This window comes from Rhinolophus sinicus, linkage group LG09 (assembly GCF_036562045.2).
Source record: "Rhinolophus sinicus isolate RSC01 linkage group LG09, ASM3656204v1, whole genome shotgun sequence".
In the NCBI taxonomy this organism is placed as follows: domain Eukaryota; kingdom Metazoa; phylum Chordata; class Mammalia; order Chiroptera; family Rhinolophidae; genus Rhinolophus; species Rhinolophus sinicus.
Window position 1 is genome coordinate 50,533,193 of NC_133758.1, and position 26,222 is coordinate 50,559,414.

Genomic DNA, 26,222 nt, shown 5'->3' on the forward strand with positions numbered 1-26,222 from the left:
TTCTGTTTCACTTCGGATGCTGCTAAGGTTGATGTGTTTCCTTTCTCTGTCCACATTGTCTCTGTTCCACTATATCCATCCAAACTCTGAAGGCAAAAGTCCCCACACAGATGCCACTGATTTAACTCTGTGAGTAGATCCTCTATGAGCAGAAGCCGGGGTTAGATGAGCTACATACAGACAGTGTGGAAGGCTCAGGGCTTCGGTATCTGCAGAGCACTTGCAGCCCCCAGTAAACAGTGTTGTGAAGCTCATTGTTACTTCAGCAATTCCTTGACTGGACCAGAGACAAGAAGAGGAAAAATCACTCTTGTTGGAAAGCTTAAGACCTAGTGACAAATTGACCTATCCGTTTATTTCCAGCACTGGTGATAGCCAGCTTTCTGTTATTCAGGTGGCCACTGGACAGTTTGCAGCTTATTTCTAACAACAACAAAAAAGTACCACTGACTTTCGCCTCTAGTGAGAACTAACAAGGTGGGATGCCCCATGGCATTTGTAGCCTGCTCTTTTACCCCAGTGTGACAACCACCACGAGAGGATGTGCCCTGGGGTGAGGGCAAAGACAAACAGAGCTTTGCTGGTTCTGTGGGCCAGTCCATGTGATACACAGACCCCAATTCTGGCCTCACCATCATTAATGGGTCCTATGGTGGAGTGGCCCATGGACTCCATCTGGGACCCCTTCAGCAGGGTCTGGGCTGGTCTAGAACCCTAGGTATTCTCAAGCCTGTGTTTGGGGGGTGGGAAGATATTAATATGTCCTATGAGAAGGTGGTCTCGTTGCAGAGACAGTGAGTCTGCATACACCTCACCTCCCCGACACCCTATCTGGAGGGATTCCAGGCCAGCGGGTCCAGGGTCTGAACCGCCAGGCATGGCCAGCCGCAAGCCTCCTTCCTGACCACTGCTTCTTTGCCCTGGGTGGGCTGACAAGCTGCCCGAGCACTCCAGTAAACTTCCTGTCTTAGCATGTCAGAATCCCCAGCCTGCCCACCCCTACAGGAGGTAGTAAATTCATGTCAAATAGAAACATATCAAGTTAAAGTGCTAATAGGTTGAGGAATCTATATCCAAATCCACGTCTATCAGGCAGCAGCTTACCCAAACTGGCTGTTGCTTTAGCTCACCTGTTATCACCCTTCATTGTGTACATGTGTGCTACGGAAGTCTTCCTCTTGTCCGGGAACACAGGAGGAGCGAGAACAAAGAGAAACCTTGACTATAAAGAGAGGGAAAAGGAGAGCTGAGCCCCATTGGTGGATTTGGGCAGGGCCAGATGGAATTGAAGGCACTGGTCAGTAGATGGAGAGGCCAGGCCACAGCTGGGTTTCCCTTCTTCCTGTGGAGCACCATAGGCTAAAACAAAACCATCCAAAGTAGGTCTAGAGCTTAGCTGTGACTGCCTGGTAGCCCCACCTTTCCACTTATTCCGACAGTGTTTGAGGGTTGGCTGTATTATATTCTGACCAATTCAAAGCCCCTGGAACAATTCTAGAGCAATGAAACATCCATTAAACATCCACAGAGTCAGCTCAGAAGTAGAGAACGTCAAGCAACTGGAAAGTGTTCTAACAGTTCAGGTGGAGACTGACACAGACACTTCTTGTGTGGGCAGGACACGTGTTGCGCTGGGTCAGGGGTTCGCAGATCGGCGGGCTGTCTGGTTAATGGGCAGCTGACACTGTCTTTTCTCCCACTTTCCCCAGGGCAGTGTCTGTGTCCTCCATGTCTGAGTTCCAGCGCTTGATGGACGTCTCTCCCTTCCTGCCGGAGAAAGGCCTGCCTGCTGCCAGCAGCAAGGAGGATGTCACTCCACCCCTGTCTCCTGATGACCTGAAGTACATTGAGGAGTACAACGGCAAGAGCTGGGATGAGAAGCCCCCGGGCCCCTGGGCAGACAGGACTGAGGGGGCGCAGGCAGGGAGCAATGCCAGTGCCGAGCCTTTCCCTGATTCCTCCTGGTACCTCACCACGAGCATCACCATGACCACGGACACCATGACCAGCCCAGAGCACTGCCAGAAGCAGCCCCTGCGCAGCCACGTTCGCACTGAGCCGACAGGGGTGCGGGTGCTGCACAGCCCGCCTGCGATCCGCAGGCTGGACAGTATCGTGGTGGCGGGCGGTGAGGGCTCGGGCCGGCCGGAGCCTGAGGGCCCGTTTTCTGCAAACAGAGCCAGAGGGGGCACAGGAGACACAAAAGGAGGCCCCTCAGAACACATGCTTAGCAGGTGGCCTTGTGGCCCCTCCAGGCACCCCCGAGACTATGGGGAGGGAGGGCTGCGCCCCCTCGATAGTGCTCTATGCACCCCCCTGGGTTTCACCTCCCCACTGCACAGCTTGGAGTTGTCCAAGAACATGAGTGACGATATGAAGGAGGTGGCCTTCTCCGTCAGGAGTGCCATCTGCTCTAGTTCCCCTGAACCCCCGGTCAAGGACATGGCCTGTCAGACCAATGGGTCCCGGACGACTGGGACGCAGACTGTCCAGACTATCAGCGTCGGCCTGCAGACCGAAGCCCTGCGTAGCAGTGCCATCACCAGCAGCCCCCACAAGTGTCTCACACCAAAGGCGGGGGGTGGTGCCACGCCCGCATCGTCTCCATCCCGTGGCCTTAGGAGCAGGCAGGTGGCCCCCGCCATTGAGAAGGTGCAGGCCAAGTTTGAACGCACATGCTGCTCCCCTAAGTATGGGTCTCCCAAGCTGCAGAGGAAGCCCCTCTCCAAAGCTGACCAGCCAAATAACAGGACCTCCCCAGGGCTGGCCCAGAAGGGGTGCAGCGAGTCAGCCTGGGCCCGTTCCACCACCACGCGCGAGAGCCCTGTGCACACCGCCATCAATGACGGCCTCTCCAGCCTCTTCAACATCATCGACCACAGCCCCGTGGTGCAGGACCCCTTCCAGAAGGGGATGCGGGCTGGGAGTCGGTCTCGCTCGGCAGAACCCCGGCCAGAGCTGGGTCCAGGCCAGGACACTGGCCCCAGTTCCCGGGGACGGTCACCCAGCCCCATTGGGGTTGGCTCAGAGACGTGTAGGGAGGAAGGGGGAGAGGACACACCTGTGAGGCAGGACTTATCTGCTCCCCCTGGCTACACGCTCACAGAGAATGTAGCCCGAATCCTCAACAAGAAGCTGTTGGAGCATGCCTTAAAGGAGGAGAGGAGGCAGGCCCCCCAGGGCCTCCCAAGTCTCAACAGTGACAGCCACATGGGAGAAACAGCCAAAGCTGAATCAGGGTCCATTGAGGTAATGAAGGTTGAGTATTCCACACCCTCTTCTACCAGCTCTTCCATTTAAATTTTGGGAAAACAAGTTTGAACCTGGGATTGTCCTAGGTCAAGAATCCTGATTTCAAGAATCCTGGTCCATAATATGTTCTTGTGATCTGGGGAGATACCAGGTTTATAGGAGAATGGAATAGGCAGAGACACAAACCTTCTCTACTCTAAGTGATTGATGCTCATGTGTTTATCTGGGCTTTTCACTTGGAGTCATAATTTGCCCTTTCTAGATGAATTTATGTCCTAGGAATGTATGTGTGAAGTATGTAAGAGTTGTGTCAGGGCTTTCTGCGTGCTCCAGATCTTTCTGTGTGACAACACAAGAGGTATGCTGGAGAGGGTTTGAGAGTATGGATTCTAGAACATCTCTCATGAGGAACTACAAGAACAGCTGGATTCCAGTGTTGGCTTCAGTGCAAAGTAGTAGTCTTACATCTCACAAATCATGTACTATCTCTTTGTCCATGAATCCCCCTAACAATAAAACCAAGTGAGGCAAATAGATACAATTGAAATCTTGCCTTCATACAATGTGATTGTTATTATTTCCCTCACACATCACATATTATCACATTGCATATGACCTCACGTATTATCACATTATTATTATGTGATTATTTCTATATCCCCCCTTAACATTATTCTCAAATCAGTCAACCTTGAATTCTGTTCTGCTGCATATCCACACATGGTGTAGTTGTACCATACCACTTTAAAAGACAGTCCCCATTTCCACTTCAAGAATGACCAAAAAAATAATAATAATAAGTGCCCAATGATAATGTGGGGTGATACTGGCCTCACTGTTCACATGGTGCTGAGGACATGGTCCCCAGCCAGCCCTTGGTCAGTCACTGTTCAGGAGTGATCCCACGTGTAGACTTGAGAATGAGCCCTGACCCACCAGTAGCCCAGATGGACAAAGTCCACACCAGTGGGATCCAGATACCCACACGCATTCTCCAAGGGCAGCCCAAGCAGATGACAAGGGTCAGAGAAAAGGAGGAGCACTCCCTGAGCTGCCCCTGCTTTCCCACCCACCATGGACTTCACAAGTGAGGAGAAGAGGAAGATGTAATTCCACCTTCTGCCCCACATTTCCCACAGTGGGAGCAATGAGAGTCAGGTTCCCAGTCTAACCCACCAAGGGTATTTAACTCAAAATACAAAGTTTAAATCTGGACTAGACCATGTGAAGTTGCCAGTGACCTACGGAAGCGTCGATGCCATGTGGTTCAACCTAACTTGACAGCATGGCCCACGTGTTCTGAAGATGCGAGTCTGTGATTGAGTGGTTTACATGCTCTGAAAAGGACAAATCCCATGATTGAGTGTTCTCAGGTGACAGATGGGCTCTTCTGCGGGCTTCTGTTATGCCCATCCCTCCGGAGCCCTCAGGTAAGTGAGTTTCTGCGGCGGAGGGTCTATTTGTGTGAAGGCCCTGCCTTTCCAGGGCTCTGGAGCAATCAGCTGAAATCAGGGCTTTGTCCAAAGCATTACCTGGCTGTGTCTGTAGTGCCCATTTATATTACAGACTAAATAGGAATTAAATTTTAGGAACCAAAAAATGCTTTGTTACTAACAGTGAATGCTCCAAGCAATCTATGGTGATATAAAGAAAATGATGTAATGACTGAAGCACAGCTCTAAGGCCTGAACATGGTTTTATCAGTACAAAGCTGTACACTGCCCCCTTTGGTCCTTTCTAAAGTGTCTATTTAGATTTCCTTCTTACTTAGTGTGTTTGCTACCACGAGACACAATTTGCGACTTTGAGGAAAGCATAGCACAGTTTCAGGGGTTCAGAACCTGCATGGAGCACTCCCTGGCACTGTTCAAATGTCATGGGTTCTTTTTTTTCCCTTTTTTTGTTGGATCTGCTTGTTCTAGATTCCCATATAATTATTCCTTGTCTGAATTGATTTACTGTATTAGGCCCATTGGAGAGCCCTTCTAATCACTCCATAAATTATGCAGTAGTTCTAGGTTTTCATTCCAAAGTCACTAGAACTAAATCTGATTTCCCGACCTGCTCTGAGCACCTTGTGTGGCCTCTAGCCCTGAATGTTCAGTGGGAAACGTAGACATTGGTGACACAGGGAACCTGGCTAGGACTGTGCATAACAGGAAAGCTCCCTTTCTCCCCTCACTCTCACCTTGCAAGCTACTTACTCTGTTTCTCTTGAAGCCATAGCACCAATGCAGTAATGCAGAGAGAAGCTGCAAGAAGGAGTTCTGGTGTGAAGAGAATGAGAATGATCTGGAAATATAATGCTGTTCTTTCCTCCTGTGTCTAAGTGGAAATTGAGAGGGGAAATTTTTGGTATGGGCAGCGGTTGTTTGATCATTGTAACTATATCAAATCTGGCTGTTCTATGCTCTCTGTTTCAAATACAAGAGTCCTGTGACTTCCATCTCTCCGTGTGCCAAAAGGTGTTTGAAATGTTAAAAACCAAAGAGCTACTCAGGGAGAAATAGAAACCAGCAGGGAGAGGCCTGTTGCTGTTCTGCAGTGAGGGTCCCTCCTTCCTCTGGACTGAGGCAGAGGAGAGATCTGTGTGCACATGCCGCTTCTGTGGGACCCCACAGTTCCAACACACCTGTCCCTGGAGCTGGCACCCTGCTTATAGACGTTAAGTCTTTACTGTTCTTTTTTAAAAAATACTTTCCAACCTACTTGCTTTTCTTTTCTTTCTGTCTGTTCTGTACAGAACCAAACTGTCTTACTAACTGCCCCCTGGGGACTCTAGCCCTGCCTGCCTCATGCCGTAAGTGCTTTCTTCCTTCTTTCCAAACATTCTGAAGAGGTCATTTGTGTAACTTGGGGTTGGCATCTGACACTAAGAAACAAGGCAGAATCATCCCAGATCGATCTGCTCCCTAGTGGCAGCTGCCAGCACTGGTCCGGGGGCCGCCTGGATAATCCCACTTGCCGAGTCCTGACAGCTCCATGTAAAGAAAGACTTTCAAGTTATAGAGATCCTGCCGAGATTTCCGCTTCCTTGTGCAGTTTGCAGCCAGTATGCTTTCAGAGGGGTAAAGGGACATTGACCAGGAGAGGGGACTGTCTCTGGCACAGACTACCAGAGCCAAGCATTTTGCCAGTCAGCCAGGACCTGCAACCAGTATTTGGTAGCATGTGTGCACTACCACATGCTGTAATGAGGTGTGACCATAATGCGATGAGGCGCCTCTCTTTTTTCTAACCACAGCAGAAAGAATAAAAGCAAATGCATCTTGTCCTTCCAAACATTGTAGGTGAACTAGTAGGTGCTCAATAAATATCTGTTGATTGAATAAACAATAAAATCATTCCTGCTCCAAAAAAGTATTCTCACAAATTGCCTTCAGAACCTAAATTGAGGCACATGAGAAAATACCAACCTTGTTTTTGATCAAGGATATGGTCAATCACCCACCTCATCTACTGGTCTTAACTCAAAGTGCTGAGTACCAAAATACAGTTGGCTCTCAAAGACTAAATAGGTGCTCCAATTGCACACTGCAGTGGCTTGTCAGAAAAGGACAGCACTATTTGCTTATGTGTGCTGGTGTGTTACTAAAGAAAAAGTGTTTTTCCTTGAACTCATGGTCTCAACATTTCTTCCTAGAGGAGACGAACAGATGCTAGTGAAGAGGTGGCACAAAACTAATGGAAAGCCCATTCTCATCCAGCATCAGCCAGGTGGAAATGGGCTGCATGGTATTGAATAGACACATAGAAGCAGCCTCACTTGCGCACACACACACCTTACAATACCAGGAGCAGTGACACCACAAGACAAAAAACAGTAGCAGATTTCCCAAACCATATGTTCCCTCACACCCTGGGCTGAGGTGCGGTGAGGACAGAGCTCACCGCTGTGTTAGTTCACATTTCAGCTGTTTCAAGTGCTGACGGTGTTTTCACAGATGAGGTGCCTCTGGTTGTCATGGTTATTAGCATAAGTGCTTTGCTGATGAAGGCTTCCCTGTTGTCATATAAAGTGCCAACCACAAAAGAGGCAGGGAACATTAAGAAGTAGTCTGCAGTGTTAATGCTCTTTTTCTGCTGACTCTACAGGGAGGCAGCCACCTCACTCCATCACTCTTCAGAATCATCACGTGTTCTGCCTTCCATCTTCTTCCTCCCTGGTCACATTGTTTGTCACATTGTCCTTCAACACAGCGGCTATCTCCTCCCTGCCGTTGCTCCCTGCTCCGCTGACTAAACATTCCTCATTCTGGTCTTTGCAATTGCTTGTCACCTCTCTTTAAATCCTCTCATCTACTTCCTGACTGACTCTGAGGATCTTTGCTCTGTGTCATCCTTCATTGCAGTGGTTTACCATCTCAGCTTTTTGTTGTCTGAGTGTCATTTGGGCAGTTCTACCCTGTAGAAATCATCATTTCCCCATGCTACAGCTTTTCACATTTCTCTGTGCCAGCAAATTCCAGGTTTGAGTGTCCTTTTTTCCTATTGTATAGACTGAGGACAAGTAGCTAAACATTTTTTAAAACCAAAAAATGAGCAGTGGCCCTTGAGAAGTATTATAGGTGATTTGTAGCATGGTTGAGTGTGTCTTGCATTATCTGTTCTCAGACGGTGTGGGATGTATGCAACACAAAAGCACAAGCGCACTCTGATTGCCCTTTTTAAAATGCCATTGCAAGGAAGAGTCATTAAAGAAAACTAGACCTAAATTAAAATTTCTGCCTGTGGCATTTTTTCCATGTTGTGGGAATTTGTTTAACCTACTGCCAGTCGTTTTGGAATAAACAGTAGCAGAGTTTAAGGTGAGTCTCATTGCTAACACAGCTGGATGAAATCATAGGTTTCTTCATGCCCCCCAAAAGACCAAGGCATAGGGAGACTGATCTCTTAGGACCTGTCACTGTTGCTAAAAACATCATTCAGGAGGGCCAAAATGATAGGATCAGCTGGGTCGGAATATGACCATGTGGCCTGTGTAGACCACACGTGGCCTGTGGCTCTCTCCACCTTCCATATGCTCCAGCGCAGGTCTGAAGGTGCTCTGTAAACATACCCATCTCATGCCATTGCCGTTTTTGATCCTAATTTGAAAATTTCACATTACTGTCGTCACTGATCATTCGTGTTGAATTCTTTACTTATCATTTTAAGTTATTCTCCATGAGCAGAATATAAATTAACATTCAGAAGTTGCCCCTGGTCTATTGCATTTAACTTGAGTCTGTCGAGAAGTGTGTTTGGGGTATATCATCCCCTGGAGGAACTGGCAGTCTGAGTAACCCTGTCTTTCTCTTTCCGGCTTTGAAGGAACTACCTTGTTCCGCACTAGCTCCATCCCTAGAACCCTGCTTCTCCAGGCCCGAGAGACCAGCAAATCGTCGCCCTCCATCCCGTTGGGCCCCATATTCCCCCACTGTCTCACCGGCTCAGTCACACGGAGACCCGACCTCCTTGGAGGAGCTTGGTGATGAAGAACTGCCTGGGGAGAAGCTACAGCTGTGACGTGATGCAAGTTTGCATGGATTATCACGGAATAATTCACTGTAATTTGCATAACCACACCATCATCATCAACCAAACTCCACCCCTAAGGAGAGATCCGGTTTTCCCAAGGTCAAAGAATGTTTTTAAAAAAACAGCTGCTGAATGTTCAACCTGTGAACCTGAGATGTTTCTAGAATGAAACAGTAAATGTGCCTGTAATAACTTAATTTTTTTCATAGCTCAGAAAACTATTTTTGTCTCCATCTTTTTTACACACAATATATTAAACAAAAAAGGTAAATAAGATATAAATTTAAAAAATAAAAGTTTTAAAGATGTACGTTTTAAGAGATTCTGAACACCGTCTCAATACTGACTGCCTCTCTGTTAAATTTGCACTGTTACATTTATTTTGGTTTATTTCCACGTTGAATTAGAGTGTTTTCAGTTAATTTTATTTTGTCAGTGTTTTTGGTTTTTCACAATTTTTGAAATGTTCAGACTGTCTGATTCAGTGAACTTTCTATATAGTGAAAAAGCCATGAAGCCAGTAGACAAGACAGATATCCTATGTACTGGAGGGGATACATGTCAGCATTTTGGAAACGGTACAGAGTCCTTAGCTGGGCTCACCAAATTCTCTGTATAATCCACATATTCTACTCTACTTGCACGTCTTCGGGTTCGAAGCACTGGGGTGCATGTACATACTGCTATTGTGGTCTTACCATCGCCTAAGTGTGAGTCGTCTGTCCCACTGTGATACATTGTGAAATCCCTCGTACTGTATTTTTGTTGTCTTATTGCATTGATGATACAACAGCAATGACATTTTTAAGTTATTGTTGGAAGATTAACTGGCAATATGCAGTGTTTACTCAAAATTTTCTGTTTAAGGAAAAAATACTACAAAAATCATGAGGATACCAAATTGAAACAAAGGATGGTGCCTCGGAGTCTGTATGAGACAATGATGAAGTAGAAATAAAGCCTTTACAAAATGACAGCCTGTTCCCGCCTCTTGTGTTTCATGCGCCCGTCATCTTTTCCTAAGGGCTCAAGTGGAAAGGCTGCAGCCAGGGGAAGGCGGGAAAGGGGAGATCTTTAAAAAGGCAACAGCTGTTGACATATCTAATTGGGAATGCACTGTGAATGCATGACTACGTTGCAGTTTCATTGTACTCCCTAAGAGTGTCCTGGGCTAGATAAAAAGGCAACTTCGTATTGAAAAAGCCAAAACCGGTGGATGTGGGGGTGTGAGGAAACTGGCTATCCACAAATAAAAATGTGCCTGGCCTCTCCCTCTCCCTTCCTTTGGAAAGTGGGAGTGGCCAGTAACTCCAGAACAGACATTTTGCTCCCTGATACTGAGATATATTTGATAGAATAGGAGTCTATAAAGATGTGGTGCTGCCAAGAGCACATGAAGAACTATTTCAGGCTGAAGCTTCTAGCTTTAATGTTTCATTAACTCAACAATTTTCTTATCCAGATGGGTTAATGGAATATGTTCTATTCCGAGCATTACCACAGTTCCATCTTTAAATATTTTCCAAGAAATGGAAAGTAACTAGGATATAGAGACACTGGAACCCTGGTGCACTGTTCGTGGTAATGTAGAATGGTGCCACTGCTGTGGAAAACATGATAATTCCTTAAAAAGTTAAACAGAATTATCACATGATACAGCAATTCCATTTCTGGGTTATAGGCCTATGGGAATTAAAAGCTGGTACTTGAACATATATTTGTACACCCATGTTCATAACAACATTATTTACTATAGAGTGGAATCAACCCATGTCCATCAGTGAATGAATGGATAAACAAAATGTGGTCTATCCGTACACTGGAATGTTATTCAGCCTTCGAAAAGGAGATTCTGACACATGCTACAACATGAACGAACCTTGAGAACATTATGCTAAGTACAATAAGCCAGTAACAAAAATAACAATATTGTGAAATTCCACTTATATAAGGTACCTAAAGTAGTCAAATTCATAGATACAAAAGGTAAAATAGTGGTTACTAGGAGGTGGGGAGAGGGAAGAATGGGGTACAGAGTTTTTGTCTGGGAAGATGAAAAAGTTCTGGAAATGCATAGTGGTGATGGTTGTACAACAATATACGTGTACTTTATGCCACTGAACTCTACACTTAAAAATGATTAAAATGGTGAACATTATGTATATTTTACCACATAACAATGTTTTAAAGGAAAAAAACAAAACATTCCACTTAACCACCCTAGACAAAGCTACAAAACAACTATCAACAAATTGACAAATATTTTTGTGTGTGCCTACCCTGGACCCTCAGTAAATGCTGGAAGGTTTGCATTAATATCCATCCTTTCAGTTGGAAGCACCCAGCCAGCAGCAAGAAGGAAAGTTGTTGGCACTCATAACTGAAAAAGTGTTAGCGTCTCGCACGGTTACAATCCAGAGCCTCAAACAATGCCATCAGGACCCTGCTCTATCTCCTCTGTGGCTTTATTCTCAGACAGGCATCTCAAGAGTTGGCAATGATGGTCCCCAGCGGCTCCTATCAGTTTAGCAACTCCTAAAGAAAGAGTCTCTTACCAGTAATTCCCACAGAATCCTCAGGACTGATGAAGCTCATGCGTCTGCTTTAATTCACATGTCTCGCCCTGAGCCCACCGCTGACAGGCCCAGCAAAGGAAAACCAGGGAGCTGTTAGAATAGAGGGGAAAAGATGTGTGGGAGGCTGCTTATAGACTGTGGGGCACTCCAGGAATACAAGGACAAGGAGAGTTTCCGATCATCAGAGAGAACTTGCTATTTGGTTGGGGTGATGGAATTCCCAAACTCAAAAACAAAATGCAAAAAAGGTGTAGTGTAAATCCTAAGTTAAAGGATGAGTTGGACCTGGAAGGAAGAGCAGGATTTCAATGTGAAAGCAGGAAGAGGTGGTTGGATGGGAGAACCGAAATGTAGGAGCAGAGGTGTGAGTGGTGTGAGGAAGTGCTAATAAGTATATCTGACCAGGGCAGTGAGGTACTTGGGCTAGGAGTGGGACCTGCAGTGAGCAAAGCCACATCATACAGTGTCTGAGCTTTGAAAGCTGGTTTGGAACTTCTCCGACCACTCAATTTTCTAATATTTGAGCATATGTATTCTTCAGTCCATTTATTGTGGAACCACTCCAACTTTTGCAAAGGCAAGATGGTAGAATGAAATCATTTTCTACACTCCTGTCCAAATGAATGCTGAGACAGCTAAGTGGGTAATGCAGGGCTCAAGTCAGAGCAGCTGCATAGGGGATGGCCTACAGGAAATATCTGTTTATGTCTCCAGGAGCCGGCATTAATGTGCCGTTGCTTTAATGTCCTAAAGAGAGAAGCACGAGCAGATTCCTCAAACACAGCTAACAGCCCTTGCACACAGGGCTTGCCCTGCCCAATGGGTCATGGCCAGCACCAGAAGCCCAGAGGCATTTCTCATCAAACTGCAGTCAATCTGGACAGTAGCCACATTCCACCCTTTCCTTTTTCCTCCTTACGAGGAGGTTACATGTTACGTTAAGGTTTTCAATATTACGTGTCTTTTTTTAAAATAAGGCATATCGTAATTCTAAATTTTATTTAGTACATTTGTGTTGCACTCACCTTTTAAAATTAGGTTTGCTAGAGTTATGTGTACTTACTTTGTTCAAAAAGTAACTGAGAAGTACAACTATCTATTTTCTAATTAATTGATTTTTTTAAACTGTAGCAAAATACATATAACATAAAATTTATCATTTTAACCACTTTAAAGCATACAGTTCAGTGGCATTTAGTACAGTCACAGTGTTGTGCAATCATCACCACTGTCTAGTCCCAGAACATTTTCATCACCCTAAAAGGAAATATGCATCAAGCAGTCAATCCCTGGCAGTCACTACCCCAGCCCGTAGCACCCATGAATCTGTTTTCTGTCTCTATGGATTTGCTTATTCAGGATATTTCGTATAAATGGAATCACACAATATATGACCTTTTTTGGCTTCTTTCACTGGGCATAATGTTTTTGCAGTTCATCCATATTATAGCCTGTATCAGTACTTTATTCCTTTTATAGTTAAATAATATTCCACTGTGTGGATGTACTACATTTTGTTTATCCACTCATCAGTTGATGGTAACATGTTTATTGGTTACCTTAGACAGCCTTGAGCATTCCCCCAAAGGAGTGTCTGGATAATCAGGAGACTCATCAGTCAATCTACACAACTAAGGCACTTCGGTGTCTTTAAGTCTTAAAAATAGTTGTTTTAAGAGCCCATTAATACATATGCTTGTCATGCTTTTCTTTGAATTGCATTTAGTCTTTTCAGCATCATTCTTTGAATGTGAGGTGCATTGGAAACCAGTATAGCAAGGAATCAAGCTGCGTCGTAAACAAGTTGGCTACTTGAATGAATTGGATGACACTGGGTCTTTAATACACTCTGAGTTATTAGAACCAGTGTGGCACTGAGAGTGGAAAAATCTGAATTTGTATCTTGGTTTGAACACTTAAAGTATGCAACCTTGGGCCATCTCTTTAAGACTAATTTGAAAAACAGCAACAAATAATACCTACTTCTCAGGCTTATAAGGATTAAGGTTTACTATGTATGTACTGTGTGCAAGATACTATGCTAAGACTTGCGAACACCAGAGAAGAACAGAAAAGATAAGCTCCCTGTTTTCCCAGACCTTTAAAAAAAACAAACCCGAACATTGTTTAAAAACAAAAATACAATGTTAAAAACCAAAAATTCAACCGAGTAAATTTTAACATTTAATTGGCTTTATGGAATCACGAACCAGGCAGCATCCTGTCTAGCAAATGGAGCTCCAAAGGGCTGTACAAATGGACGGTTTTTAAAGACAGAAAGGGGGCAGAAAAAGGAAATTATTAGCATGAGACAGGTTAGCTAGGTAGACATGGAGGTCCCTGGTGGAATAAACCAAGACAGCCATATCCTGAAACTCCAGGTTTTGAAATCACTCCTTCGCTCCAGGACATAATGTAACAAGGCCTTGAGGTTAATCATAAAATTCCTTTTAACCTGACAAACAGAGCAGATCTGATAGATAAGAGTGGGTTATTTAGCTAATTCCTTCAGGATGGGCAAGCAGAACAAACCTGGTAGACGAATCTCATTAGAAGGCGCCTATTCCCTTCTTCATACAGTTCCCTTCTTCAAACAGCTCCCCTTCCCCAAGCAGTCAAGGGAAGGTATAAAAGTAAGAGCTTTTGTCTCAGTCACAGGGCACCCCCATTCGGTACCCCCTCATGCTCGGGAGCTCTGGCCCTTTGCTTTCAATAAACTATCCTCTCTTTAAAACTCTTTGCCTCTCCTGGGTCCGTGTTTCCATTCTTCGGTCTCACGAGACACAATCCCGACACTCATTCACTCACTCCAAAGTCCCCTACATCATTTGGGGACTCACAGAGGCATTGTCATGCGGGAGACCCTGCTCGCTGCGCCATTTGTCATGCAGGGCTGCCTGTGGGGTCTCTGCTCCCGCTCCCCTCATAACGCAGGATATGGTAAGGCCAAAAAGGAACACCCACGGAGCCATAGGTAGGGGAGTCATACCACTATATTCTCGCTGGCGGCACTATACTCTCACTGGAGGCTGGATCCACACTGTCCGCAAACCGCCAACCACACTTGCCAGCCCAGCCACCATCTTCTTGCTAGGCCCCCATTCTTCTCTCTTTTCTCTCTGCTAGCACAGCCACAGCAGTTATATTGTGGCCAATGGCTCACTGGTTACAGCTGACGGCCAACTAGCCACAGCTGATGGCCATGCAATCACAGTTGGCCATTTACTACCTGAGCCAGCACCTGTCTATGTGAGGCCGAGAGCCTGGAAACTACTTTCTGAGGCTCTGCCCCCACAGGCATATTCTTCCTTCACTTGGGAACTCACAGAGACATATTCCTCCTTCAGTATCTTGGTTTGAACACTTAAAGTATGCAACCTTGGGCCATCTCTTTAAGACTAATTTGAAAAACAGCAACAAATAATACCTACTTCTCAGGCTTATAAGGATTAAGGTTTACTATGTATGTACTGTGTGCAAGATACTATGCTAAGACTTGCGAACACCAGAGATGAACAGTAAAGATAAACTCCCTGTTTTCCCAGACCTTTAAAAACCAAAACAAAAAATTGTTAAAAAAATAAAAAAAAGGCAATGTTAAAAACCAAAAATTCAACAGAGTAAATTTTAAGATTTAATTGGCTTTATGGAATCCCAAATCAGACAATATCCCGTCTAGCAAATGAAGCGCCAAAAGGCTGTACAAATGGACAGTTTTTAAAGACAGAAAGGGGGCAGAAAAAGGAAATTATTAGCAGGAAATGCATTGTTTTAGTGAAGAGTACCCTCCTAAGAGGAATGGAAGGGGTTTATTGGGTAAATTACCTCACTTGTGCTGACCAGGTAATTCCAGGTTGACCTGTTAAAGGCTACATTTCTGGGAGAAGCTGAGACTGTAATTAGGCTAGCTATTAAGTCTTGATTGGCTGATGTGGGGCTTAGCACAAGTGACTCCATTCTTGGCCTGTTTTTTTTCTTTTTAACACTAGTGATGAGGAACACGTTACCAAACTCAAGGGGTTCATTTTGCCTGCACACATCAAAGTCAATGGGGACACGAACAGAAGTTTGCAGCTAAGAAAGTAGAGGTTTATTTAAGGAAATGGCACCAAGCCCGGAGGCACAGGTGAGCTAGTTCTCTTACAACCTGGCATGTAGGTTACAGATTATGTAGGGCAAATCACAAGACAGGATGGGTTAGGGGTTCAGGTTTGTGTTGGGTACTGATTGGTTGGAGGTGAGGTAAGGGTAATGAATCATTCCTTCAGGTCTTGAGGACAGTTCTGAGGTCTTTTGGGGAGTTCCTCGTCTGTTCTCATGGGGAAGTAGCCAGGGGGTTGTTCCACCTTAGGGCTCAGGAACTGAAACATAACTTAGGTCAAGATGTTATCTTTAACCTGGCAGAGGTCCAGACCATTAGTCAGGTCCCAGCTACTGTCTTTCGCTGACTTGGGGGTTGCTTATTATCCGGGTGAAAGGCTAGGTCTCTGAGGGGTATATATAGAGAGAGGGATATGGTTTCTAGAGCTAGGATTTAAAACTAAATTTAATCAAAGTCATAAGGACCCTCAGTTTCACTCATAGTAAACTGTTGTAAGTGTGATGGGGAGGAACTAAAAGTCTTCCCTGGGAAGATACCATTTGTGCTGAAGCCTGGAAATGAAGCCACTGTCAGCCAGGGAGAGGGAATATCTGAAGCAAAGTTGGGATGAGCAGGTGGGCCTGAGCCTGTTGTGTTCCAAGAAGCAAAGGAAGGCCACTGTGGCCTAAGCAAGCGGGAGACGGCTCAGGCGAGAGACCAGGGAGCTTGGGAGTGGGCTCATGGTCCACAAGAAAGAGTTTAAATTTTATGCTAGGTGTATTTATGGAGGGAGGTGGGGGGTGGGCGCATCCTTGGAAAGATATTAAGCAAAAGAGTTATTTTTCAGAAGACTACTATGACGTAAGGACAAGAAGGAGCAAGATTGGAAGGCTTCCTGATGAAAGGCTGTTACGTTGACCCAGAGAAGCCTTGATGGTGGCTTGAGCAGTTGTTGTGCTGTTATTAGCATCACCACCCCCAAGCTTGCCACATGCTGCTCATCCAGAACTGAGCTTTAGAATCTACTACTGAGGATTTCGCAGGCCCCAGGGCTGAACTCTAGAATCTACCCCAGGTTTTCAGATAAAAACTGAACCAAGCCTTTATTTATTCTTCTGCTGCCCTATCAAGCTGGGCCAACAGTCTTGTCAATGGACAGAGGCCAGAAGGACTGGTCCCCCCTCTTAGCTCCTTCCCTTCAGGGAGCAAATCACACAGCAAGATTCTGACTCCTGTCTTATTTGGTTTTTATGGTCCAACCTTTCTCCAAAAGGAAGTAGGCCCTTCCGAGCTATTATTAGTCATTTGTAATTTAGTAAAAGTGGGTTCCTTTAAAGTGGGCTCTTTAAAGTTGTCTTTATAGGGGGACCACTGAAGGCTCTGGGCGTGGGGATGATGGAGGATGGCTGGAGAGGCACAGCTGTAGGCACTGCACAACCTAATCTAAAAGAATGGGGTGGGAACACATGAGTGCTGACTTTGATTTTCCTAGGCCAAGTTCTGTCTATTAGATTGAAAGAACCCCCTCCGTTTCAAACACTGAGGCTTCTATAAGTTCCCAGTAAGCTAATAAACTTCAACGGGTCTCTGCTGAGACAAATGAAGAGTTAACTGGAGAGGACTTGTGAGCTGACAGGATGAAACAGGCAAAGAGTTAACAGGAGCGAGCTTGTGGGCTAAGGAACGAGCTTAAACATTAACTGCTTGGCACCTGCAGGCTGACAAGCACCTCACATCCGCCATAGGTGAGAACAGAACAGTTCCCAGTCGCAACAGTAACCCCCTGCAAACTAACAAACACCCATCATAGGTAGGAACAGAACAACACTTCCCAATCACAACAGCAATCCCCTGCAAGCTGACATCCATCATAGACGGGAACAGGACAATTGCCAGGAGAAGACAATTGTAACGGCAGCCCCCCTTCCTGCCCCCCGGCAAGCTGACAAGCACCCTACAGCCTGCATGGAAAAATATAAAATCTCAGCACACCTTCTCATTGGTGCAGTTGTCTCCATCAGACTGCCCTGGCAAACTTCTGCCAGTTCCACACAGAACACACACTCTCTCTCTCTTTTTGACTTTCAATAAAGCTTTGTTTACTCTTGTAGAGTCTCCTAAATTCTTTTGCATTCTGCAAATGACCAGGGGTTAATTCTACACCAAGACAGTCTCCATGAATCCAAACCTCATACACCCCGTGGTGATCTTGGAACAAATTCATCACTCATCATTCATGAACCCTGGGCCTTCACTGGTCCCCTATAAATACAATTTTAACTGTTTAAAATAAAAACAAAGCACTGAAGATTCCATAATGAAATAGGTGCACCTAAAAATTAGTTGGTGGAATTAAAAAATTTTAATTCAAAATTTCTGGAGAGTGATTAAGCAATAGGCAATTAATTATCTATAAAACTGTTTATACTTCTTGAGTCATTTCATTTTGCTTGGGGGATTTACCCCAATTAACACCAACGAAACTAATGTAATTTGTAAAATACATTCATAGTAGCCCAAAACATACAGTGAAATTTGGGAAAAGGCTGAATAAGTTATGGTTCACCCACAGGTTTGAATACTGTGATTGTTCACCTAAAAAAAAATTCCTAATGACCAGGCACTGGGCTAGACCTGTGGGAATGCAAACATAAATATGATATATTTGTTTCCATGGGGCTCATGATGTGGTCAAAGGCATCCAACTATCTAGGCTCAAATCCTGCTCCACTACTTTTTAACCTAACACCCTGGGAAAATTACCCATGCCCTATGAGCCTCAGTTTTCTCCTATGCAAAAAAAATTATAACAGTAATCACCTAATACATAAGTGATAAGGATTAAATAAGCTAATGCTTGTTATGTGCTTAGAACAATGCCTGGCACATTCTAATACAGTATGATAGTGTTATAATAGTACATGTGAATTTAAAATGAGCACACGAATGGGATTTATTCCGCCTGGGTGATGGTCTAGGAAGACCTCACAGCGACTTGTGTGGTAAGAGTGTTGAAGGATGCATAAGGTTTCTCCAGGGATGAGGGAAGAGAGAGTGAGAAAGAAAAATTCAGGAAGTACTGCCTAGATTATGCATGTAATACTCCTTTGGGATTTTTTGAAGGGAGATTCAAAATCATTTTCAATTACTTTTGTATACTGCACTGGTGTTTCTATTGAATGTGACACCATGCTAAGTTTCAGTGGAAAGAAAACCAGAGGGGAAAAGTAGCTCATCCATCCTCACCCCCAGGACCCTGCCATCCATCCCAATATAGTAATCCCATTAAAAGGGCTGCCCTGGCAGGAACACAGTTACTTCTTCCTGGGCACACCATCTTCTATGGCATTTTGTAGGAAGAGTCACTTTTATTCTTGTTCCACTAGAAGAGTCACTTCCAATGTGTTCCTAGTGACACCAGCACTCTTATTTTGTGTTCATGCCTGTTTCCTTGTGAGTTAGACTATGGACAGGTGCTAACGTTCTCAAAGTACTGTTAATAAAAATGAGATACATATGGATTTTGTTGTGTTGTCATTAGAGTTGTTCATGACTCTTCCTATTATGTACTCCTTCTGAGCACATAATAAAATCACACTTCCCTATCCCCCACTTGAAGCTGGGTATGGCTCTTTGCCAATAAAATGTGAACAAAGAACACATGTGTCCCTTACTGCTGGAAATTTTAAAAGCCAATAAATACGCCATTTACCACGTTCTTTTTCTGCCTTGGCACTTATGGAAACGTGTCCATCCATTTAGGACCGTGAGTGACAGTCATACACAGACCCACTTTAAATATGTATCATGATGGACAATTAAGTCCTGGTGTGTTAAGCCACTGATGTTTAAGAGTTTTCCATTAATGTAGCATAAGTTAGCCCACCCTGACTAGACTAACTGTCCAAAAAATAAAATGGAACTACATGTTTAAACGATACGAAGAAGTCAAAACAGAAGATCAAATTTTCACAGCATGTAAAAATGTTACTTCCTGTTACCAAAGAGGTAAGATAATTTAAAGCTATGCAGTTATTATTTATTGAATTATTTGAATTCATAATAAAAGAAACTTCTAGTTCCTTTAGCTAAGAGGGTAGGTGAAGGTAGAACTGTGCTTATTATTGAACTAGTTGACTACATGTATGAAGCAAAAGCAAATGAGCTAACTATTCCAATGGTACTGCTTCCTATGCTTTCCCTTCTCTCTAGCTATACTTGTTGGAAAAGTACAGACTGAGTTCCTTCCTTGAGCCAGCAAGCTGAGACAAAGGTGAACAATGATTTTTCTAGGGAACTACATAGGCAAGTTGGAAAAGACCTTAAGAACATCTTTACCAAGCCTTCATTTGGTATAATTTTAATAACACAACCATTTGCAGAAGGGGCTTTCCCTGTAACTTAGCACAGTGGTCTCTAGCTGGGTGCATTTTAGAATCACCCTGAGTAACTTAAGGCCCTACCCCAGACCAAATAAATCAGATTTCCTTGGGCGTGGCCATCAGTATATTTTAGATGTTTCCCTTGTGACTGCACTGTGCAGCCAAGATTGAGAACTACCAACAGAGCAGAATTTCTTAACTTAGTGTTTCCCAAGCCTGGAATCACCTGGGGGAAGGGATTAAAACACCTAAGGCCTGCTTCCCACTCCAGACCTTCTGGTGTACTTGGTCTGGGGTGAGACCTGGGCATCAGAATTTTAAAAAGAAATAATCCCCATCCGAATTAATTCCATTTTGCATCACTAATTGGGAGCCATGGTTTTAACCAGATGTAAGAGACCAAGGTCTAGTCAGACGGACATGGCACAGATCTGACCGTACCATTCTGTGTGGTTGTGGGCATGGTCCTTACCCTCTCTGGAGTTTGGTTTTCTCAGTCTACAAAACGAGAATAACAGACCCTGTCATATGACACTTGCTCAAGAAACGCAAGTTGGTATTGTTTCATTTAATTATTATTTCTTAGTAATCCTATGAATCAAGGTTATTTTTCTAAGCTGATAACTAAAGGAACAGAGGATTTGGAAAGGTCATTGACTGCCTCAGAATTACATGGTAATAACAGGCAAAGTGGGACTCACCACAAGGCTTTACTGAGCAGACACTTGCAGCTGCCCCATGCCCTCTCCATTAGCCACCCTGCCCTGGGTGAGTAGATGGGGCCAACCCATGTTGTTAATTAACCCCACCGTGGGCTATACATTTAGGCTGTTGGGTGGACCTGGGCCCAATTTAGCTCACCTGCTTCTGTCTTAGAGCTTAATAGACTGTCATGTCTTGAATTGCAGTGACTTCATCTCTTTTTAAGGTTGTAAAATAGCCTTAACTGACCTATTTGACTAGAATCCTTTTCTCGGTGTGTTCTAGAAAAGCAGTGGTCACCCACCACTATTTCTTTTATTAATATGATACCCTTTCTAAAGGGCTTGTGGCATGTTAAATCCTGACGTAACTCCTGACACAGAAGGATGGTCCCAGGCACTGGGACGCGTTACTTCTATTTGCTACATGGACTATGGAGAAGATAGAGAAATTGCCTAACCACCTCTACGCTTTGTAATACTTTGACCTAACAGGTGAAGAAAAATATAGAACCACAAGACTAGATGGGGCACCTAACACCCTCAGATATGGCCTCAGGTGTATGTTGCTTCCATAAAACGTATGTCCATCACGAAGGAGAGGCTGTCTGTGCACTGGCCCAGGTCCGCCCCACCCCCCACCCCACGCTATGGGCCAGGGCGTGGGGGGCAGGGCCTCGAGCCGCCTCCTCTCGTCTCCCTTATCCCCTTACTCCCCTTACTTTATTTAGAGACGAAAAATTGACTTGCAACTGCTGTGTACGGTGACACGAAAGCAGTTTTAAAATGTTCCTAGTTTCTGTTCACCCAGAACAAAGCCCCTAAGTCGCTCCTATATAGGAATCCTAGAGCAGCTTTGCTAAGGCAGAATTCGCCCCCATGGCTAGGAGCTGCAGGGTTGTAGGGCTGCCTGTGCTGGCAATGTTGATGCTCTGAGAAAGCAGAGAGTTTCTTGGTGTGAAAAGCCACCTTTCTCCTCAGAGGGGACCTCTCCGGCCACCTCTTGCCTTGTTGTCTCTACCTCCATCCTGAAAGAGGTCAATCCCAGACCATAGTTGTTAAAGCAAAAACCCAAAACAACAAGGCAGGAACATCTTCCCCCTGAGAACACTGTGTCCTCAAAAGTCAAGTCCAAATTGAATTGAATTCTCAGAGCTACTAAAGATCTTGTCTCAATTTACCTTGACCCAGTTAGGGGAGGAGCCAGAACCAAGCAGACCTTTTAAAATGAAATTTGGGACGCTACGCTCAAGGCACCGATGCCCCATAAAGCAGCCAGTGACGGGTTTGGAGGTTCGATCCAGTATTAACTTGCCGCCTGGGAGACCAGATGGGCAGCAAACTGCTTCCGTGGCGGTCAAGGGGAGGGCTGGGGAGCGACAGTGACGCATGCAAGTAGCTCCAGGGATGCGCAGGGCGCCGCCTCGTTGCCTAGCAACACTGGGTAGACGTCACTCTTAGGAGCCTCAGTAGCCGCATCTGGTAAGCACATTACTCTGGCGTTTCAACAAAACGTAACATGGGATTTACTTCACTGCCGCAGGTGGGAGATACAGCGGATGCGGTATGTGCGCTGGAGGCCGAACACTGCCTCTTTTTCTGCTTGTGAAATCACCGGATCTCCTTTATCCGGGGCAGGAGCGCACCCTGCGGGTGCCCGGGCAGGCGGCCCTCCTGGCAGGCTGCTGTGTACTCGCCAAGAAAGGCTGGTTTATGGTTATAGCTTCCTCCGTCTAGCTCTGCTCTGCCACTTGCAGTGAAACAAAAGCTAAGGGGACTTCTTCCAGGCCTCAGTGGAACCATGAATTAATGCATCATGGCTTCACAGGCACCCTGGGCTGTGGTTCCCAAGAAGGCAGAGGGGTCTTTTCCTTCTAACCTCAAAGTGCTCTGCACAAAGTAGTAGACCGGAAATGCTTGTTGGATCCAGTCCCCTCATTTCCAATGTGTGTGGCTTCTTTCTCTCTTTCTTTCCTTCCTCCCTCCCTTCCTTCCTTCCCTCCTTCCCTCCTTCCCTCCTTCCTTTCTTCCCTCCCTCCCTCCCTCCCTCCCTCCCTCCCTCCTTCCTTCCTTCCTTCCATTTTTTTTAGAAGTGCATTAAAACTTAAGGAATATAGCCTTAATCTATATTTAAGGAACACAGCCCGAAAGACACATTGCCTAGCATAAACACACACATAGTACAATAAGAAGCACATTGAAATACCAATAGCTAGTTTGCATGCATATTCATGGCTTCAGAAAGTGCTTTCACACACATCATTCCTTTAATGTATTTAGTATTTGGGGGCCTGAATGTAATGCCTGCTTCCCATTAGTCACCCTTTCTCAACCCTTTCCATAGCTCTCCCTTGTTCAGGTCTTCTGGTTTCTTGGCTGCTCCCCAAGCCATAAACTGCTCTCCCTGGGAGCCTCTCAGAGGCCCCGAGAAGGGCCTCCAGGAGACACTGAAACAGATCCTCAGCTATGTCAGGGGAAGAAGGAAGGGGCTGACAGGGAGAGAGTGGTGTCAGAAACCTCGCCTCCACCCTCTGCCTCCAATTTGTATTCCTCCCTCCTCTAGGCTCCATGGTTATTGGCTGTGCCTAATATGTCCAAGAATTTAAAGTAATAATAAACATAATAACAATAATTTATTGAGCACTTGATCATATACCAGGTATTATCTCATTTAATACAACAACCCTAGGCTTCTTATAGATGAAGAAACAAGGCTCAGAGAGGTTACATTATTTACAGGCAGCGAGAGTGGAGCCAGCAGTTCAGATCCTAGGTCATCTGGCCCAAAGCCCAAACCCGCAGCCAGCAACCAGCACATGCTCCTTCTGCACCGTTTATCCTCTACCCCTGGCTCGGTGCAGAAATCCCCTAGTAGTTTTTCTGAATATCTCCAGAAAGATATCTGTAGTAATCTGTTCCCTATCCATGCACCATTTGAGGGCTATCTGTGAAATAAGGCTTTGTGTCCATTTGTCCTTTCACTCAGCAAACACATAATGAGTACCACCCCTATAGGCTACTCTGCTAAACTCTGGACAAGAGTCATATAAAACCTGGTTCCTGCCCTCAAGAAAGGAGACACATAGACAGACATGTTCAGAATATCATGCTAAACAGGACAGGAACAGGTCTGAGTGACATGGGACACAGGGAGGTGTGGTTGCTCTGCTAGTGGCTCAGCAATGATGTCAGAGAAGAGATGAGAAGCTCAACCCTTTGTGGTCGTCTTCCAATAAGACTGCTTAAACCCCACAGATGGTATACAAGGGTCTCATACCCAGAGACCTTATGAACAGACATCTGCCTTAGTCCCCAAAAGACAAGTCCCATCCCAGTCTCCCCACAGTGGTCACTTTTATTCAGTCATTCAGCAAATATTTGACCTCTACCATGTGCATGGCACTTTGCTAGGGACTGGACATATGGCAGAGGCCAGAACAGACCAGTTTCCTGCCCTCACAGAGCTGACAGCTTTGTTGCCTGACCTATCACATCGGAAAACTGCCCAGCCCAACATTTGCTACAGTATCAACACATATTGAGATTTACTCCTGTGCAACCTGGAAATGCTGGCACACATACATGGTTGCAAATGAAGCTGATTTAAACTGGAGCCATGGCACCAGACGCTCAGGGTTATTGAGGACAAACACACGCCAGTATCTGCAGTGGCCTAGGGCCGAGCATTAATGTGCTGGCATTTGTTAAGTACTGTGCTTCTGTAACATGACATTCTATCAAAAATAGGTGATTCTGTGAATAAGTCACATCTCAAAGTCTTCCAGAAAATATAATACACACATACTTCCTTCCTCACTACCTTCCAATGTCCATTCTATTAATTGTGCAAGCTAAGCCATCATGAAATTTATAATTACTGGATAGCAAATGAGCAGGGCTTGGTCTAGGGTGTATTTTAAGTTCCTGTTGGATTTTGATAACTCTAGGTACCTATCCTGCCAGCCAAGCCGAGATGATAAAGAGATGTTCAGTATCTCTTCCTCAATTCCTGGTTTTATTTTTTTAAATAATATTAATAATTAATATTAATCAATAATTCAATACATTATTGATGTTATTAATATAAATATTTATTATTATATTAGTACTCATTTCTTCCTGTTTGTCTAATCAGCTCTCTGTCCATCCATCCATCCATCTGTTTATCTTCCATCCATTTCACACTCTTGATCACGCCAAGGCACTAGTTATTAAGAGATCCCCATGCCTCCTCCAAGCTCAGAATAAGAGATCATTTTGCAGGAGAAGATTGTAGTGGGGAAGCTTGCATGAGTAATAAAAGGACATGGATGCGACTTGTGAGAAGATGTTTTCTGAAAAGCCCTGTCTGAAAAAAGATCCATGACTCCCACAAGGGAAGAGCTGCTTGGTAACCTACACTTGGGCACTAGCAGTCATCCCCCACTTAAGACGCCCTCCAGAGATTGTGTCACCCCAAAGCCACACTTCCCCCTTGAGTGGGCCAGCTCATCTCTCAGGAAGTCATAGGTCTGGGCCAGGTGGCTGCCCTACACTAAGCAGATAGGCAAACCTGTCTCCTCCCTCCAAGGCATTCCTGTTTGTTGGCTGTACACCAGGATCTCCTGGGGTAGGAGCCTTGCTATTTTGGGCAACTTGCTCTCTCTTATATGCATGAAGCACAAAAGAAATAGCAGTGAATACAGCTCACGAAGGCCTCTAGTGCCATTCTGTTATTTATAATACAAATCTACATAGAACGCAAGTCTGACAATAATCCTACTCTCCTTCCAACTCTGATCACATGCTCTTACTAAATTACCCCAGGAATTGCTTTGTGCATCCATCTTACAGTGCCTGTATGTAGTCTCCCTTTTCAATAAATCCAGTCAACTGGATTATTATTATTATGTGATTATGTTTTCAGTGTGAAGTCTAATTACATATCCATACTGTAGTCAAGATTCTTTCACTCAGTCAGTCAACAAATATTTATTAGCCATCTACTACATCCCAGTTTTGTATACAGGGATATGGAGATGAGTAAATAGAGACCCTGTATGAAGGAACTGCTCATAGTCCAGTGAAAAAGCAAGGCATACTTGCCTTCACTGAAGCAGAGGGCACTATGGAACCACAGAGGAGGGTGGGCCTAATTCTGCCTCAGGGGAGGCAAATGCAAACAAAAGTGAACCCCATGAAATATCATTGTTTCAGTTTAGTCCACTTTGGGGATGAGATTCTTAACTCAGGGCCTTTCTAATTCATTTTTTTCTAGATATTATAAAAATATCTAGCTGGGTTCTTTAATTCAGAACTTAATGAAAATGGCAAAAGGACTTATTGAGACTGAATTCACACCTAAATTAAGAGGTATTGCAACATAACATCTATATTAGAGTTAAATTGTAAATCATAAACACTGGTTGTAGATCACAGCCTCTTTCTCATTAAGGACATGGTAATGCCTCCCAACCAGTGTGGCTGGGCAGGGTCTAGTTCCATCTCATTTTCTGCAGTGCTTCTCTTTCTGGGTTGCCAGCTATCTGATGCCTCAGAGTCTTCTGCTGTATTAATAAAAGAACCACCTTTATCCATTGGTCTTGAACAAGCATGTATCCTTCTATGGGCTCTACTAGACACTGTTTATAAAGCTGCACACATCTCCCCACCCCAAGTGTTCTGCTCAGTGTCATTGCTTTCACTCAGGATCAGTGGTCTTAGTAAAATT

At 44.8% G+C, this 26,222-nt stretch overlaps 1 protein-coding gene across 9 annotated transcripts in view; it reads left to right on the forward strand.

Annotated features, from left to right (window-relative positions):
• The window catches only part of MTCL1 (microtubule crosslinking factor 1), a 123,698-nt gene extending 113,952 nt beyond the window's left edge, over positions 1 to 9,746 (forward strand). For 6 of the 9 annotated variants that reach the window (XM_074340351.1, XM_074340353.1, XM_074340355.1 and 3 more), the window contains 2 exons: positions 1,710 to 3,249; positions 8,566 to 9,746. In XM_074340351.1, coding sequence (XP_074196452.1) covers positions 1,710 to 3,249; positions 8,566 to 8,760 — 1,735 coding nt within the window. In that variant the 3' untranslated portion in view covers positions 8,761 to 9,746. Of the gene's footprint in view, positions 1 to 1,709; positions 3,250 to 5,995; positions 6,053 to 8,565 lie in introns of all 9 variants that reach the window. The other 3 variants (XM_074340356.1, XM_019712600.2, XM_019712601.2) reach the window with 1 other exon arrangement.
• The last annotated feature ends 16,476 nt before the right edge of the window (positions 9,747 to 26,222 follow it).